The sequence below is a fragment of the Zootoca vivipara genome, chromosome 16 (assembly GCF_965207765.1).
Source record: "Zootoca vivipara chromosome 16, rZooViv2.hap1.1, whole genome shotgun sequence".
Classification (NCBI taxonomy): Eukaryota; Metazoa; Chordata; class Lepidosauria; order Squamata; family Lacertidae; genus Zootoca; species Zootoca vivipara.
This window is the reverse complement of record NC_142599.1, coordinates 27284046-27302297: the sequence shown is the minus strand read 5'-3', so window position 1 is coordinate 27302297 and position 18252 is coordinate 27284046. Positions and strand designations below refer to the sequence as shown.

Sequence of the window (18252 nt, the reverse complement as noted above, 5' to 3'; positions counted from 1 at the left end):
CACTGTCTTTTTAACTCTTTAATGCATTTTCTTTCTGGCTGAGATTTTGCCATCCCTTGAGAGGGTCTCTCTGTCCCTGCCAGGGTGCACATCCAGCAAGTTGGCCCTCAAAGGGCACCCATTTGTCTTGCCAACACCACCCCGCTGCTGCTGCTGCTGCTGGCACAATGGTCTCAGGCTTTACGTAGAATATGGCTGAAAGAAGCATAGCTTTTGTAAAAAGTAAACGTTAGGGACTCTCTTTAAAATGTTTCCATCGAGGCTGGAGGGGGGTTCTGGTCCCGTTGCTGCTTTTGCAGTGTGTGGGTGTGGGTGTCAGGTGCATGTGGAGAAGAGGGAGCTGGTGGGGCAGTTGGGGGGCAGGAGCAGAGGTGCTGAGGCAGCTTGGCGTGGCCTGCTGCATTCCCTGAGATGTGGGGTGGGAGAAGTTCTTGCTGCATCCTCATGGGAGGCTGGCTGACCCCCCATTCCAGCCCCGGTCCACCTTCGAAGGCTCAAGTGCTGCGATCCAGGCTGCTTCACAAGGGCTGGCAGTCTCCCGCTGCCTCTGGGCATGTTGTGCCAGGCGATGCTTTGACCTTTGAGTCCAGACAGGGAGGCACATTTTTGTGACCAGAGCCAAGGGAGCCAGAGCCGTCCAAGGCAGGTCTGGAGCCGGGCAGTGATGCCTCCCATCATGTGGAACTGGTGCTTCCTGGGCACGGAGGAAGGCTCTGCGTTTTATCCAAGATCTGCCAGAAGAGGAGAATACACATTTCTGTGTGTGTGTGGGGGGGGGAACAGTGGAGTGCGAAAGCCCTGCGCTTATACGGTGGGCATCCTATTAGCAAGGGCCTGTGTGGGTAGGGAGATGGCCTTTTCCCACTGCCGTCTGAACATTTGATTCCTGCATTTGATTCCTGAGCCTTTGTGTCCCTTCCAACTCTATGATTCTTGGGAGAAAAGAGGCAAGGATTGGTGCAGAATAGGGATGGGAGAGGGGAATGCAAAAGGGCAGAACAGGAACCCAGGCCCCGGTTTCCTCCTGCCCCTTTTGCACAGGGATGCCTTACCTCTGCCAGCGTGGCACTGCCCACGCCAAAGCTCGGAGCAGCAGCAGAGGAGTCATCAGACATGGAGCTGCCAGACTTGTGCTTTACTGCGGGGACAAGAGGGTGGGCAGCTCAGCAGAAGAATTGGCACCTGCATCCCCCCCCAAAAAAACCCACTTGCTTGTGTGCCATTGGGCCACAGCAGAGCCCTGTGGCCCTGGATGAGGTCCCTGCCTCCCCTTTGCCATGGGCTCTCTTACAGGAGGAGGAGAAGGATGGAGCAGCTGCTCCCGGGGTCCTGCTAGTGCCGCCCGCAGCTGAGGGGCGCCGGGTCTCGGAGAGGCTGCTGCAGCGCATCCGGACTTGAGCCTCTCGCCTCTTCTCTTCCTGGGCCTGGAAACAGAGGACGTGAAAGGATCATACTTGAGGGAGAAGGAAGGGTGTGGGGGGAGAATAAGCACAAACAGGTTGGGGGACCCAAGGATGCTGGGACCTGTCGTTTTCAACGGAGAAGGACCAGATTTCAGCGCTGGAGAATGACAGAAGTTCGTAAAATTACACCTGGCATGGAGAAAGCAGAGAGAGGAGGAATAGTTCTCCCTCTCTCATAATGCTAGAACTCATGGGCATCTCAAGAACCTGAATGTTGGAAGAATCGGGACAAGAGAAAAGAAAGGACTTCTTCATGCAGCGCAGAGCTAAACTGGAATTCGCTCCTGTAAGGAGGCAGGGAGGGCCACCAACTTGGGTGGCTTTAAAAGAGGAGGGACCAATTCATGGAGGGCTAGTGACAGCTACTAGCCACAAAGGCGCTGGCTCTGCTGCCAGAGTTGGCAACGATGGTTCTCAATAGAAGCCACAGGAGGGGAAAGTTGCTGTTGTGTTTGAATCCTGTTTGCGAGTTTCCCACTGGCTGGCCACAATGAGAACTGGATGCTGGCTTTAGATGAGCCACTGGCCTGATCCAGCAGGCCCTCCTTATGTCCTTAAAACCAGAGGCTGCCCTTTCCCCCCTCGGACAACCCCTGCAGCAAGGAAGCGTGTTCTGAGTCCGCCACACAACTCACCACATGCAGGTCCTGCAGCTGGTGGTGCTTCTCGCCCGGCCCGACATGGACCAGGTGGTTGAAGTTGCTGGGGCCGGAGATGAGCTTGGAGCGGAGGGTTGGGTCGCGCATCATCTCCCTGCAAGAGACGATAATGCTAGCAGGAAGGGGGAGGGTTGTAGGGTTGGAAAAGGGGAACACAAACCATCCAGGGGCAGAAGCAGCTCTACTCAGGGAAAGGGCCAGAGTTCAATCCCCTGCAGCATCTTCAGGCAGGGCTGGGAAAGACTCCTGCCTTAAATCCTGGAAAACTGCTGCCAGTCAGTGTCGACAGTACTGAGCTAGATGCACAAATGGATAGTTAAACTATGGAACTCACTCCCACAGGAGGCAGCAATGTCCACCAACTTGGATTGGCCAGATTCATGGGGGAGGATAAAAGCTATATATAAAAAAATAAAATTGTTGTTTTAACTTTTCAAACGTCTTAAATTATGGTTGCTCATTTTTCTTACTGATAATTCATTGCCTTATCTCTTTTGTAAATGGCTTTGATGTTGTTTTTTTACAATCAAGTGGTGCATAATATACTAGCCACCATGGCTAGCCTTGGCCTCCTCCTCGGTCTCTACAGTTGGAGGCGGTAACATTTCTGAATTCCAACTGTTGGAAACCACAAGAAAGGAGAGTTGCTCTTGGGTTCGGATCCTGCTTGTGGGTTTCCCACTGGGGCATCTTGGTTGGAACAGGATGCTGGACTAGATGGGCTCCTCTGGTCTCTTACGTTCATTCCATAACACGGCAATGTATTTAAAAGAAGCACTTATGAAAACCCGCATGCCAAAAGCACTGCGATAATAAAGCGTAAAGCAGCTTTCCGAGACAATAAGACAAGCATTTTAAAGCCTGGCATAAAACAAAAACCCTTTTAGAAGATGAGATTGGATCTTTCGTTGGGAGTCCTCTACTGTGTTCTCATGTACACGCCCCACATCCCCGCTTGCCGCATGCCAAGGTCCCTGAACCAACCCCACCAACATTTTGCTCCTTGCTTATTTCACATGCATGCTTCCTTCCAAGCGTCTCCGCCCTGGAGGAAAGGCCCCTTGCAGCCGGCTTTTGAAAAGGTCTGCATGTCCTCTTAGCCCTTAATGCAATAGCAGTAGTGACAGAGACCCCCACCGACAAGACGGCCACCACGCGCCTCACCTCCTCTGGTGCTGCCGGTCTTCCTCGGAGATCCGGAAGGAGAAGCGGCGCTTGTGCCTGGTCCTCATGAGGTGCCGCCGGCTGTTGTCCGTCGGCTGGGGGATTTCAAATTCATCCTGATCTGGAGGCAGTAGGGAGGAGAAATTAGTGGCTACAAGAAAGGAGATCAGGATGAACTTTCTGACAGTAAGAGCTGTTCAACAGGGGAAGAGCCTCCCACGAGAGGCAGTGGACTCTCTTTCCTTTGAGGTTTTTAAGCAGAGGTTGGACGGCCATCTGTTCGGGGTGCTTTAGTTGAGATTCCTGCATTGCAGGGGGTTGGACTAGATGACTCTTGGGGTTCCTTCCAAATCTACAATTCTATGGTTCTATGATACTTGGGGTAGTGCCGGTGTCATTCTAATGTACATTTTTTAATGCTATGAGGCTTAGTTTGGTCAGAATTGAGTACACACTTCCAGAGTTAATGCTAAATGCATTACTTCTGGTAAATGTGCCACCATAGCTGCTAGAGGGCTGTGAAAATTTGTGTTCCGGGCTTCTTAGACTCATCTACCAGGTGGCGCTGTGGGCTAAACCACTGAGCCTAGGGCTTGCTGATCAGAAGGTCGGCGGTTCGAATCCCTGCGACGGGGTGAGCTCCCGTTGCTTGGTCCCAGCTCCTGCCAACCTAGCAGTTCGAAAGCACATTAAAATGCAAGTAGATAAATAGGAACCGCTATAGCGGGAAGGTAAACAGCGTTTCCATGTGCTGCTCTGGTTTGCCAGAAGCGGCTTTGTCATGCTGGCCACATGACCTGGAAGCTATACGCCGGCTCCCTCGGCCAATAATGCGAGATGAGCGCGGAACCCCAGAGTCGGTCACGACTGGACCTAATGGTCAGGGGTCCCTTTACCTTTACCCATGTACTATCTGCAACCAAAGAGGCACATTGGTTTCCAGATGTGAGATATATTGGCATTATTTTCAGTTCTCCCACCCCACTAAGGGGGGATGCCCTGGAAAGTGTGAGGTGATAATTGCTTTCGGACAATGTCATATAACTTACCCGCTAACACATCAGGATGGGAAAGTTGCCTGGAAGCAACCTGAGCCCTGGGCCACCTGTGTGTGTGTGTCCCTCACCTATTCCCCTGCTCCCCACCCCCCCCCCCACACTTACCAGCTGCCTTGCTTCTGAGGTAAGTCAGGTGGACCTTCTCGCTGCCGAAAGTGCAAAGGGAGCCCTCGGGGTTCAGTGCTCGTACCTGGGAAGCAGAGAAAGGGACACCTTTCTGAAATATGAAATTTCCAGAGAAAAGGTTTTGTTCTGGATGGGGTACTTGCCAACCTTCCCTGGGGCAGAACCCCCTTCCCTGCAGCATGAGAAGGCAATTCTGCAAAGCTTAGGACGATGCTGACAGCCCCCCCTCCCCCCCCCCGAGATGAAGCCCTCAATCTATCCCCGCACACCCACCCACCCACCAGAGGACCCTGGACCTCATCAGTTATTCCTGACTAAAACAATCATGTTTTTAGCACGCAGGTGCAAAATAGGTAAGAGGACAGCTGCAACCCTGGGAGTGAGGCCCATGGAACTAACTCAATGCATCTTACTTCTGAGTAGACATGCATTGGGTCACACTGTTAAAGTCGTTTGACTGGCCAGGTCCATTGATCCAAAGGCCATCAATCAATTAAAAACACTTGCGAACAAAACATTCGTTTATCATCATCATTACCCACCTTGCACCCCAAGGACCCAGGGAAGCTTACAGTAATTAAAACCCCATATCAAAAACAGTAATATCACAGATACGAGTCCTAAAAATATACATCTCAAGTGTCAAAAGCCGGGAAGACAGGTGCGCCTTCAGCATTCGCAGGAAGCTGCATAATGAAGGTACGGAGGGAGGGAATGCGGAGGGAGTTCCCCAGTTTAGGGGCTGCCACAGAGAAGGCCCTGTCCCAGGTTGTCCCCCACCCTAAACCTCTGAGGGTGGAGGACCCCCTCCACCAATCTCAGCCCCTGAGATTGGCTGTAAGGATGTGAAGAGTTTTGTTGTTTAGTCGTTTAGTCGTGTCCGACTCTTCGTGACCCCATGGACCATAGCACGCCAGGCACTCCTGTCTTGCACTGCCTCCCGCAGTTTGGTCAAACTCATGTTCGTAGCTTCGAGAACACTGTCCAACCATCTTGTCCTCTGACGTCCCCTTCTCCTAGTGCCCTCCATCTTTCCCAACATCAGGGTCTTTTCCAAGGATTCTTGGAAAAGATTCTTGGGAAAAATTCATCCTTGGATTCTTGGAAAAGATTCATCCTTGGATTCTTCTTCCAAGGATGTGAAGAGTTAAATGAAGTTAAATGGGGAGTGGGGAGGGATTAAAACCAAAAAACCTCCCAGAATAAACCCCCACAGACCTTTTTCAGAGACACCGTCTGAATCCACTCAGCTTTCCTGACGTCAAACACATCGACTGCGTTCTCACTGAATACTGACAGGTATGGAGCATTGTAACCTGGGAGGGAGCAACAAGGACATGAAGACTGTTGTTGGGCTGGGGTGCACATCTCCCCTCATCCATCCAGTGTTGCAGTCGGCAGTACAAAGATCTGGGCGCTTGGGGTGGGGCCGACACGTATGGACCCACAACCCTCTAGCTGCATCTTTCAGCCTGGCAGATGAAAGTACCTGCCTCTGGATTTGGGTTCAAGTCTTGCCTGGGTTGATGCACTCTTTAGTTAATTTTGAAAAACATTAACATTTCCATTGATTTCCTCCCCCACAAGAAAACACAGGCTGCACGCCACAGCTAGAGGTTATAATCTTGTATCTATTATAAAACAGAAACAAAAAAAAACCCCAAACCCAACACTACTGGTACACTCTTTATTAGTGGGTGGGACGTTGACCGAGCGATGGAGCCCCCACTTTACCTGCCAGAGACCCCCAGTGACATCGCCACTTCCAAGGATCAGGTCAGAGGCAGGGGATGGGAAATATTGGCTAGTCTGAGTGGACTGCACTGGGATAGATAGACCAATGGCCTGGCTTCTCCACTAAGGGTTTATCCACACTTATCTATCCTCTGCTCTTTTTTGTCTGTCCTTTGCTCTCCCTAGGCACATGCCTTAAAGCTCCATATCTGAGCACCCTTCTTTTTTTTGCTTCAGAGCTTTCCTTGCAAAAAGACCCACTCTTTAAAGCTCAATCGGAACAACTGCAGTCTGCAGGAAACCCAAACTGACGTTTGCTCTGAGTGAGCACTAAAGAGTGGCTTTTCGCGGTGAATTCTCCAAGAACGCTCAGGCACAGAGCTTTTTCACTAAAGTTTTTATTATGTTAGTTTACATAATAAAAAACTCCCCCTTCCCAACTTCCCACCCCCTTTCCCATGGTGTTTCTGTTTCTCTCCCTCTGCTGCACCCCGTCTTCTATCTCTTAAACCTTAACAAAGCTATTGTAATCTTCAATCCCTACTGTTACTCATAGTTCAAATCCTGCTTGCATGTTTATAAGCACAGGGCTTTTAAGAGCAGATCTGTGCTTGGAAAGAGTGGGGCAAAAAGCTAAGGGTGGGTAAGCCCTGAGATTCTGCCTCTTTGCCAACCACCAGGCCTCCTCCCTGTGCTGCCACCTGGGGGGGGGCAGCCATTCCTTAGGCTGCTTCAGTGGGAGAGCCTCGGAAGCAGCAGACTCAATCCATCAGGTTTGCCAAACGTCCAGCTCCATCAGGCACCTCTGACCCGAGCTGTGCCAGCTGGTCATTACAATAACAATTGCTTTTATTGGTGCCTGGGTTTGTTTCCCTTCCTCTTCCCTCCTTGTCCCTTTTCCTTGTGTGTCGTGTCCTTTTCATAGCTGCCAAGTCTCCCGTATTCCCCAGGAAACCCCCGTTTTTCCAGCTGTCCCCAGCCGAAAAAATGGATTTTTTTTGTTTTTTTCCGGTTTATTCTGGCGCAGCAGGCATTTTGGAAGTGGGCGGAGCATGCTCAGAAGCGACTTATGATGCTGCTTTGCCCAGTTCCAAAATGGCCGCAGCGTGACTTCTGGTGCGGCAGCCATTTTGGAACAGGGCAGAGCAGCATCAAAAGTAGCTTCTGAGCATGCTCCGCCCAGTTCCAAAATGGCGGCAGCGCTACTTCCGGTCGGCTACTTCCGGTCCAGTCCCTTATTTCTCAGGCTGGAACTTGGCAGCTATGCCTTTTAGGACGAAAGCCTCTGGGCAGGGACTATTTTTTTGGCTACAAAGCGAGAAACATGAGTATAAACCATGAGTATATTTAAACAATCAAGACCCCCCCAACCCCAACCAAAGGAGCACTTACAGCAATTGAGGGGAGGTGCAGGCCACATCAGCTCCTGGGGGCGGCTCCTGCGCCCCTGCCCATCCACGTAGAGGCCAAAGCCACTGAAGCAGAGGATCAGCTCGCTCAGGCTGACCTCCACGGCCTTCAGCGCTTCCATGTGGGTCACGGCGGCCGCCCGGCGGTCCTCGGGGTGGGGCAGGCTCACGGGGGGTCCCTCGTTGAGCAGAGGGTAGAGGGAGAAGCTGGAGGGGCATCCCACGCACAGCCGGTCGCCCAGGATGTCCAAGCACTGCACGTAGCCGGGGGCCTGGATCTCTTTGATGCGCCGGTGGGGGGGCCGCGTGGCCGTCAGCTGGAAGCAGAGGACCTGCCGCTTGCAGGCCACACAGAGGACGGGGGTGGTCCCACGGCAGACGAGCCCCACGGCCACTGCCTGGCAGCCCTTGGCCTCCACCACTTTGGTCCCCATGGCCTCCGGGGTCTCCAGCTCCGCCCAGGAGAAGATGCGGAGGCTGTGGTTCTTGCCGCAGAGGACGGAGAGCAGCTGGGCCTTGGGAGAGACCAGGAGCAGCTGCACCCGGCGGCAGTCCCCCACCTGAAGCACATCTGGAATGGGGGGGTTTAGGGGCAGGGAAAGAAGAGGCACAACTCCGTTACCAGCTGAGGACGGGAACTGTGGATTTGCAGAGGGTGGGGAGGAAACGGCAGGTGACCGGGGGTGGGCACAGGCCAGAAGTGAACAATAATTCCTCCTCCTCTGAACCAAGGGTTCTGCACAGATGCAAAAACACACATACTCAAGTCTTTGGAACAGTACCACCACATGAGCACCCCAGGGCTGCCAGAACTGGCACACAGAGTGGGCCTTGTTTCCTAAGCAAGGCAGAGCTCTTAAATCCTATTTTTGCACCAGGTTTCCCCAGTGCAAAAAGCTTTTGAGCTCTCTGCCCTGCTTAGGAAACAAGGCCCTCTCTGTGCACTGGCTTGGAGGGGGGTCCTTGGATGCTCTTGCGAGATCATGCGGGGCTGTCCAAGTTCCTGCGATCTCGCGGGAGCATCCCAGACCTGGAGAGATTCTTGTTCCCCATTTAATGTGCTTTGTGTTTAAGTCGTGCGATTTCAACCAGCCTGCCTTCGACCACATGTGGTTGAAATTGCACAAGTTAAATGTGCATAAGATGCAATTGCACTGTATTGGTTTTAAAAAAAAGCACAGGCGGGGAAAGCCGATATGATTTACAGATCGATAAAAGGAGAATAGAAAACAAACTCTGACTGAGTCAAGTATAGAGGTGGTTTCAATATTAACAACTAAATGTGGAGTGATGACTCAAAATTTGTATCACTAATTTTGCCACTAGCAAGCAAAAAATTAACTGGGTGAGGGAGGGAGCAGTTTGGTGCAGGTCTAGACTAGGCAAGAAGGATATCCATCTTAATAGGTTAAACAGTCCCCCCAAAGGATCCTGGGAATTGTGTTTTGTTTCAGAGTGCTGAGAGACCCCTATTCCCCTCACAGTGCTACAGTTCAGCGCTGTCCACTTTCCCGTTTTTTTGCGGGAAATTCCCTTATTCAGCGCCCTTACTTTCATATCCGGGAGTTGACAGCACAATAGGATTTCCTTATCTTCAAATCCGGAGGTTGACAGCTATGCTACAGTTTCCAGAGGAGTTAAAAACCTTCAGAGTTTACAGCACGCGCCCCCCCCCCAAATATGTAATTCGAAATATAAACAATACTAAACCATTTGTCCGGAGGTGAATCAAAAACAGGCCGTCTTCTGTACCCAAAGCGATCCGCTCTCGGTCTGCAAAGGGGAACAGATGACATTAGAAACACACTTCCTCCTCTCGGTTAGGGACTCAAAAATGTTGCCCTTGGGTGGATCAGGCATCTCATAGATAGGAGAGCTGAGGGCCCCCTGCCCAAGCGCTGCTCAGCCCCAATGGCTGAAAGCTCAGGGTTCTTTGCCTCCAGCACCCTCTCCCTCCCTCCGAAAGCAAAGCTTGCCCTCTTCCCTGCATACCTATGATGGCTGCCGACAGGGCATGGGGGATGAAGGGCAGGGTGTTGTCGTAGGCCTCCTTGAGGATGTAGACGGTGCGGTCGTGGTGATGGTTCTCCTGCAGGATGCGGTGCAGCTCCGCCAGAACCTCCACCCACTTCCTCATCTCCCCTTCGCTGTCAGCCAGGAACAGCATCGAGCTGGTTGTGTGCGGGGAGCTCAGCTGAGAGGCCGTCACCTGAGGATGGAGGCACAGGTAAGTTGTTCTGGCCCCCGAGGGGCAATCCGAGCCCAGAGGAAACCCCAGGTCATCCAAAGGTTGCCAGGAAGAGGAAGAGGTGGTGGTGGAGGAGGAGAGGCAGAGGGGAGCTGGGCTCAGGGTTACCCCGATGGAGGAATCCTTGCCTTGACTGCCTGGCTTTCAGGTACCCCAGCTCCCTGCTAGGACCCAGATCTCTTCTTCCCCTGCTCTGCATTTTTTAACACGTTGGTGATATTATGTTCTCCGTAATTGCTTTTGGAAACCGTTGCTAGTTGTATTGAGATTTTTACTTATTCTGCTTTATAGTGCTGAGGTTTTTGGGGGGGTTCCTAAGGTTCCGTTTGTTTCTTGCTGCTGCTGCTCCTGGCCCTACGAGGGTCAGGGGTAGCCATCGAATGGCAGCCCAACCTCCATTCCGTATCCTCCACAAGGCCCCAGATCTCACGTTATTCTAAAGGGAACCTCGCCAGCCTGCTGCCTTCCAGATATTTTGGACTACAACTCTGATCATCCCTAATTAGCACAACTGTGGTGTGGGGGGGCTGATGGGGGGTTGTAGTACAGCACATCTGGAGGGCGCCAGGTTGGTAAAGGCTGTGTGAAAGGTGGCCGGGGTGAGGAGATTGGCAGAGAGGAATGGCAAGTGCCACAAAAAAAAAAAATGTTGGAGAATATTCAGAAGAGAATGGCCTTCTTTTTCCTAGAGGAAAAGAGACACCTCAGAAATTCTATCTGAAAAATGTATTCTGGTAAATGGGGGCTCCTCTCTCCATTCCTCCCTTCTTCCTTACCCGGAATATGCAGGGCACGTCTTTGCTGTTGGCATGGATGACGTCTGCTGCCAGGACTGGAGCCACGGAGAACTGTTCATCCCTGTTGCCAAAAGAAAAACCTTAGAAAAGCCTTAGAGACATCCCTCTCTCCCCTGAGTGGAGGCTGAGGAGGAGCCTTGTGTTATCTGCAGGACCACAACCACAGCAAGCTACCTCAGGGCAGCCATGGGGAACCCAGGGCCCTCCAGATGTTCTTGGCTACAATTCCCATCAGCCACAACCAACAGGGCCAATAGTCAGGTAAGATGGGAGTGCAACAACCTCTGGAGAGCCACGGCTCTCCTCGTCCTCCGTGAAGCGGACACAGAGCAATGGATTCAAACTACAAGAAAGAAGATTCCACCTAAACATTAGAAAGAACGTCCTGACAGTAAGAGCTGTTCGGCAGTGGAATTTGCTACCAAGGAGTGTGGTGGAGTCTCCTTCTTTGGAGGTCTTTAAGCAGAGGCTTGACAGGCATATGTCAAGAATGCTTTGATGGTGTTTCCTGCTCGGCAGGGGGTTGGACTGGATGGCCCTTGTGGTCTCTTCCAACTCTACGATTCTATGATTCTATGTCCCACCCCATCCTAGTGAATGAGGTAATTTTGGCGATGTTGTTCCCTCTTTCATTTTGGGCTATTTCCCTCATCCAGGTGACAAGGGAGAATTAAGGACTACCTCTGAAAATGGCAATTCCTGGGTTGAGTTCTCCTAAAATGTGCACGGTGTGGTGGCACCAGCTAAGGTGTGTCTCCCCACCACACCCCCAATATCACCTGGCATCCATGGTTATGACATTTGGCGTGTCTAATTCCCCTCGGGGATTAGAGGGATGCCTGCGTTTATTTATTTTTTATTTCATTAAATGTACATACACTGTTTTTAAAGAAAGCCTTGAAGCAGTTTACAACACAGACAGAGCAATAATATTCTCGGTAAGGAAAAGTTAACAGCAATGATTTCAGACTTTCAAAAAGTTAAATCTTGCATCAACTTTCTAAACATGTTTTTAGCAGGCACTGAAAAGGGCACAGCGACGTCAATCGACAGGGAGTTCCGAAGTTGAACTAAAAGATCAAGTTCTTACAAATGGGGAAGGGGTATTATTATGTGGCACCTGTTGCTGTGGCAGCTTTTGCCAATCGAAGCAGAGGGCATTTGGGTGGAAAGCATGGAATTCTGGGCAAAACAACCCCAGCTGCGTATCCCACTGAAAACCAGTGGAATCAAAACAAACGAAAAGAAGCAGAAGGGGGGAATGGAACCGTTTGGTCTTTCCTTGGGCACCCCTAGAGATAATGGGTGGTTTCCTTCTTCATTTAGGGTTCCTGGATAATACTAAGGCTCCATCAGACCTCCACCCCACGGCGCCACTTCCTGCGCACGGTGCCCCTGCTTACCTCATGTCTGTAACGTGCATGATGCTTACGTCGCATTGTGCCGCCTTCCCCTCTGGCACATCAAAGAGGAAGATCTTGAAATCGCTGACGATGGCAAAAGCCCTCTGCCAGCCTTTCTTTACCCCGGAAGGCTTGGGCACCTTTTGGGGAGCAAAGGTGGTACAATCAGAGAACATTATTTCAGCTGCAAGGAGTCCGCCCCATTCCACCTTCCAGCATCACCTATACCAAGGGTGGCGAATCTTTTTTGACCACCATTGGCTAAATCACTGGGGGCTGCATGCCAGAAGGGTGTGCGGCCAAAAGCTGGTCCGGTCACCCCACAATCTCGCAGGACCCATCCCAGGCACTCAGCCCCTCCCTCTTCCTAGCAAATCAGTTGAGGAAGGTTATTCCCCCTTCCCACTCATCCAATGATCAATTTCATGGTCAGAAGGGGAGCAATTTTCATCCTCAAGAAGGCTGGGCTCCTGCAATGCCTCCACTTCCATTTTCTCCCCCTTTTTGACATGGCAGTCAACGTTGCGGGGGTCTTGGTATATATTTGGCTGAATGTTGCCCAATCAGATCTCTGCCCTGGCGACAGCCACTCTGTCCACATGGACTGCTCCAAACTCTCTCAGACTCAGGGGAGACTCAACCTCTTACCGACAGGAACCCCTCAAATGCTGTCCCTGTTCCACTTGTTGGGTTGACCCCCAAGGTCTTCTGGAGCTGTTCAGGGGGTAGGGGGCAGATGGAGGCCCCTCCAGCACAGGATACGTGGCAGACGAAGTTACAGGCTGGGAAAACGGAGGAGGAAGCGTAAGTAGGCAGCCAACAGGCCCCCTCTGAGCCACTGCAATGGTGTATGAATTTTATGAATTAAAGAAAAAATATGAATCAATAGACCCCCCCCCCCAACCCTGTATAGCTCTTCAGGCAGGGAAAGAGTGTTTCTCATCCCTACCTAGAGATTGAACCTAGAGACCCTCCCCTGACCCGGATTCCCTTCCCACTCCACCTGGCAAGATACCACTCACCTTCGCAAGCCAAGCCCTGCCGGACCAGCCCCACCAGGAGGGATGTGCAACGCATACACTTGGTGGGTGTGGAGAAGCTGTGGGTTTTGAAGCTGTGCGACTTGGGCTGGGGAAATGGAGCAGAGAAGGGGGCGCAGGAAGGATTAGACATATTATTTAGCTCCAGGCAACTTTCAATTATTTTAAAGTTATAGACACGACACACACACACACACACACAAAATCATAAAAGTTAAGACACCCCTTCCTTAAAAGTGCAGGGACCAGAGCAAACAGGTTTCTTTGGGGGGTTTTCCAAAGATAGATCAACCTACGGGACCGCCTCTCCTGGTATGCCCCACAGAGGACATTAAGGTCCACAAATAATAACATACTGGAGATCCCGAGTCACAAGGTGGTTAGACTGGCCTCGGCCAGGACTAGGGCCTTCTCAGTACTAGCCCCGACCTGGTGGAACGCTCTCTCTCAGGAGACTAGGGCCCAGCGGGAGTTGTCATCTTTTCATAGGGCCTGCAAGACGGAGCTGTTCCGCTTGGCCTTTGGACTGACTCAGTCTGACCCTGGTGTTACCCTCCCCTAAGGCTTTATCCTACAGATATTTAAATGAGGTTTCACTTGTAGATTCCTAATTTTAAAATTGAATTTTAAATTTGTATTTAATCTGCATTTTAATTGAATTGTTTCTTTTATGCTTGCTTTGATATTCTTGTTGTTAGCCGCCCTGAGCCTGGTCTTGACTGGGAAGGGCAGGGTATAATTATTAAAGCTATTCAACTTAACGGACCAGCACTTCCCAAAATTTTGGGGGCTGCTGCCCCCTTGGTTCCATAAACTCATCCGCGGTGACCCCTACCCTACTGCCGTTATTCAGAATAGCAGTTTGCATGACCCACTAAGGAATAGAACAACACACGAAAACTCAAAGCAGTTAACAATTGCACATGCAATCGAAATCCAATTGAAACCATGCAGTTTAATTAATTCCACAAAGCTGAAGAACTTGATGCAGTGATACCAGTTGTGCAAAGTCTGGCAGTCATTTACCATAGCTGCCAAGTCGCCCGTTTTCCCTGGGAAATCCCCGTTTTCCCAGCTGTTCCTAGCTGAAAAAACGGATTTGTTTTGTTTTTTCCCGGTTTATTCTGGCGCAGCGGCCATTTTGGAACTGGGTGGAGCATGCTCAGAAGCGACTTTTGATGCTGCTCTGCCCAGTTCCAAAATGGCTGCAGTGCGACTTCTGGCTGCTATTTCCGGCCCGGTCCCTTATTTCTCTGACAGCAACTTGGCAGGTATGCATTTACACCTCCAGTGCCCCTTTAGGTATCTTCTCTGGGGAGGGGGCAGCAGTGCCTTGTTTGGGAACCACTATGATAGAGCAGTTGAAAAATGGCTTGACCAAGCAAGGGCAGCCTTCCCCAACCTGGGGCCCTCCAGATGTTTTGGACTACAACCCCCATCAGCCACCCAGACTGCATGCCAATGGGAATTGTAGTCTAGATTGTAGTCCCTCTAGCGGCTATGGTTGCTTATTTACCAGAAGTAATGTATTTAGTGTTAGCTCTGGAAGTGTATACTCGATTCTGACCAAACTAACCCTCCGGAGGCCCCTCAGCCCTGAGAGTGAGGCCCAGTAATTGAGCAGATCTTGGGCCCACCAGCCCTGGACATGGCCCCCCCTGCCACTTCCGTTTTCCCACAATGCCTCAGAGCACCTAGCACAGCATCACTTCGCGGCATGATGGGAAATTCAAGATGGCGGCTAAGAGACATCTGCTCAATCCACTCAACACAGCAGGGCTCCCTCAAAACTGGAGTCAGCCCTGCTCCTCCCTCCAAACATATACAAAGTGCCTTTTTGTCACCACTAAGAATCCTTCCGCTACACCGTCCAGAGCTCAGTTTGGAAAGGCCTGAGGAGGAAAAAGGGCAGCCCCCTCAGAAGTGGGGTTCAGTCCAGAAACAAAGGGGAGGGGGAATACATTTAGGCCAAGAGCTTGTCACTACCTTCAAGGATCCAGAACTGTTGCTGCTCTCTGAAGAGCCTGCGATGGACTGGGTGGAAGACATTGAATGTGGCACCTTTGGAGAGAGGGGAGAAGAGGGAACAGGGGGAGAGACCATCATGCCTCTGTCTTTGAAGGTCTCCAAACCTCCCAACACCCACCTCCTCACCACTGTCGGCACCATGCATAACACTCAAACCTGTGGACAGCCAACTGGAAGATTCAGGACAGACAAAATACACTCCTTCTTCACGAAGCTCCCGCAGGAGTCAAGAATGGCCACCAACTCCTTCATGAATCATTTCTTAAAGCCACCCAAGAAGAAAACGGCAGCCTCACCACTCCAGAGCTGGCCTGTTTTGCATAGCTGTCAACTTTCGGATTTAAAAATAAGGGATCACTTGCTGAGTGCTGCCAGAAATCACCTCTGCACATGCCCGGGCATGCGCAGAAGTGATTTCCGGTGCCGGCTCTGCCCATGTCCGGGGCACCGGAAATCGGTTCTGCACATGCCCGGGCATGCGCAGAGGCGATTTCTGGCAGCACTCGGCAAGTGAGCGAGCAGCCAGCCGCCGAGCGAGGTGTTTTACCGGGGGGCGGCGGCTGGCTGCTCGCTCTCGGGGGGGGGGGGGGGCAAGTGGAGCGTCCCTGGCCGGCAGGGAGGGAGAGGAGCTGCTTCCTTTAAAATCCGGGAGATTTACGGGATATTTTACAATCTGGGGTAACAGCGGGAAACGGATTTAAATAAGGGGGTTTCCCGCAAAAAACGGGAGGGTTGACAGCTATGCCTGTTTTGGGATGGCCAAAACTGCTACTCACGCTGGACCGCAGGCTTCTCCGCCCTTCAGGGTGCAGCTGGGCCTCTTCAGTGGCCTTCCGAGCCTCCTGGGAGTCTGGGGCACCCCCAAAAACGATTGCTTCCTTCTGGAAAAGAAGGTGACATGGGCAGCGGAGTTTTAACTGGACATGATTCAGATTTCTGCTAACATACAAACCTCCCTAGAAGCCCTAAGAACACAAGAGCAGCTCTGCTGGGCCAGGCCTAGGTCCTCCTTACGGAATGAAAGACCACCCATGGCTACTAAGCACAATGGCCATACTTTGCCACCACGGTCAGAGGCAGTAAAAGCTTCTGCACGACCAATTCCTGGGAATCACAAGTGGGGAGAGTTGCTCTTGTGCTTGAATCCTGCTTGCGGGTTTCCCACAGGCATCTATATCTGGCTGGCCACTGTGAGAACAGGATGCTGACCTCTTGGACTGATCCAGCAGGCATGCTCTTCCTGCCTTCTCACGAAGGAGTACAATTCTAATGTCACTTCTCTCCTGAGCCCAGAGATCCTGCCTCTTGGTTTCTCTAACTGACATTATCAGATAAAAGTATAGCTCACAAATTATGTGCATTAAACATGCACATTTTTTAAAAAATGAAAAAAGGGAGTGGAAAGGGAGCGGGTGTCTGGGGAAAAGAGACTTTGGCAATCTCACCTGCCATTTATTGGTTTTTTTTAAAAAAAACACACACACACAAATGCAATAACCATTAAACACTTAGCCAGCAGTGCATCTAATGGTGTTTGCTTTATCCATTGTCTCTAGACAACATTCAAACATATGATTTAATGTAACCCTTCCACTGAGTGGTTGGGCTTTATGAGCGATCCCCAGAACGTTTTATCCCCTGCATAAACTGAGAGTCGCCTATAGTACAGAAGACTATCTTTGTTACACAAAAAGACTTACGTTGGTACTTCGGAAGGAGAGGAACGGAATCAGGGGTCCTTGGTGTTTGGTGCCTGTCAGGAGAGAAGAGAAAGGTCACACTCTGGGAATGGGCCCTGTTCTTAACCACAGTTGTTACTGGCCGGCACAGGAACCTGGGTCCATTTACCATGTTTCTCCAAAAATAAGACACCATCTTATATTTATTTTTCCTCAAAAGCACACACATGGTGGCTTATTTTCAGGGGATGCCTTATTTTTTTATTACCGGTAGCTCATGGGTAGGCAAACTAAGGCCCTTCTAAATCCAGCCCGCAGACGGTCTGGGAATCGGTGTTTTTATATGAGTAGAATGTGTGCTTTTTATTTAAAACGCATCTCTGGGTTATTTGTGGGGCATAGGAATTCATTCATTGTTTCCCCCAAAATATAGTCCGGCCCCCCACAAAGTCTGAGGGACAGTGGACCAGCCCTCTGCTAAAAAAGTTTGCTGACCCCTCTTCTAGCTCAATACGGTCTACACTGACTGGCAGCAGCAGCAGCTCTCCAGGGTGTCAGGCAGGGAGTTGGAAGAGATTGAACCCGGAGCCTCTTGCAGGCAAGGAAGATGCTCTACCCCCCCTCCAAGCAAGGGTGTTACCATGAAAGGGAAGCAAGGTCCCAGCCCTCATGGATCTGAATAACGGCCTGATTTGAACAGAAACATGGCTCCATCTAGCCCAGTGTTGCCTGCACAAAGTGGCAGCAGCATCTCCCAGACCTACCTGGAGATGTTGGGGATTGACCCTGGGATCATGTGCATGCCAAGCAGGTGCTTTGCTGCTGAGCTAAGCCCCTTCCCCATAGAATCCCCCAGGGTTTGTGGGTATTTTACAGCACTTCACAAGACACCTGACCCTATGGACTGAATGCAAACATGGTGTGTTCACTGCCCCATCCCCTCCTTCTGAAAACCTCCCCCTTCTTTAGAAGCTCTTGGGGGCCTAGTCCTCATTTAATCCACCCAAACAACAACCCTGTGAGGTCGGTTATTCTGAGAGGCAGTGAGTGAGCTCGCTCAGGGAGATTTGTGGTTGAGCAGGGGGATTTGAACCCAGGTCTCTCCCAGGTTTTAGTCCAGCACCCTCGTGACTACAGCACCCTTGGGCCTGAGCAATGGAGACACCAGGCCCCTACATTCTGCAAAGGCCCATCCCTTGCCCCACTGCTGGGATATGCCATTGGGGTGCTGTAGTGGGGGCTGTCGCCCACCCATGACCCAGCCTGAAGCTCACCTTCCTGGGACCGTCCTTTCAACTCTCCCTTGGCCTTCTCCAGCTCCAGGCGCAGAGCCCGGTTCTGCTTCTCTGCCTCCTGCAACTGGCTTTGGGACGCAGAGAGGGGAAAGCGGGAGAGATAAATGTGACTTTATGGCATACAGTATTGGGAAATTCAGCCTCCAGTA

At 51.3% G+C, this 18252-nt stretch overlaps 1 protein-coding gene across 2 annotated transcripts in view; it reads right to left on the bottom strand.

Moving 5' to 3' along the window:
- Nucleotides 1-3: 3 nt before the first annotated feature.
- CDC42BPG (CDC42 binding protein kinase gamma) overlaps nucleotides 4-18252 on the bottom strand; it is a 57664-nt gene continuing 39415 nt past the window's right edge. The window contains exons 20-37 of one of the 2 annotated variants that reach the window (XM_060269735.2): nucleotides 18083-18171; nucleotides 16830-16882; nucleotides 15906-16010; nucleotides 15088-15162; nucleotides 13084-13189; nucleotides 12710-12843; nucleotides 12062-12201; nucleotides 10638-10719; nucleotides 9606-9822; nucleotides 9324-9386; nucleotides 7597-8184; nucleotides 5689-5786; nucleotides 4450-4534; nucleotides 3287-3407; nucleotides 2099-2216; nucleotides 1292-1424; nucleotides 1053-1138; nucleotides 4-731 (exon numbers count right to left, since the gene is read on the bottom strand). In XM_060269735.2, coding sequence (XP_060125718.2) covers nucleotides 675-731; nucleotides 1053-1138; nucleotides 1292-1424; nucleotides 2099-2216; nucleotides 3287-3407; nucleotides 4450-4534; nucleotides 5689-5786; nucleotides 7597-8184; nucleotides 9324-9386; nucleotides 9606-9822; nucleotides 10638-10719; nucleotides 12062-12201; nucleotides 12710-12843; nucleotides 13084-13189; nucleotides 15088-15162; nucleotides 15906-16010; nucleotides 16830-16882; nucleotides 18083-18171 — 2350 coding nt within the window. In that variant the 3' untranslated portion in view covers nucleotides 4-674. The remainder of the gene's footprint in view (nucleotides 732-1052; nucleotides 1139-1291; nucleotides 1425-2098; nucleotides 2217-3286; nucleotides 3408-4449; nucleotides 4535-5688; nucleotides 5787-7596; nucleotides 8185-9323; nucleotides 9387-9605; nucleotides 9823-10637; nucleotides 10720-12061; nucleotides 12202-12709; nucleotides 12844-13083; nucleotides 13190-15087; nucleotides 15163-15905; nucleotides 16011-16829; nucleotides 16883-18082; nucleotides 18172-18252) is intronic. The other variant, XM_035097811.3, reaches the window with a different exon arrangement.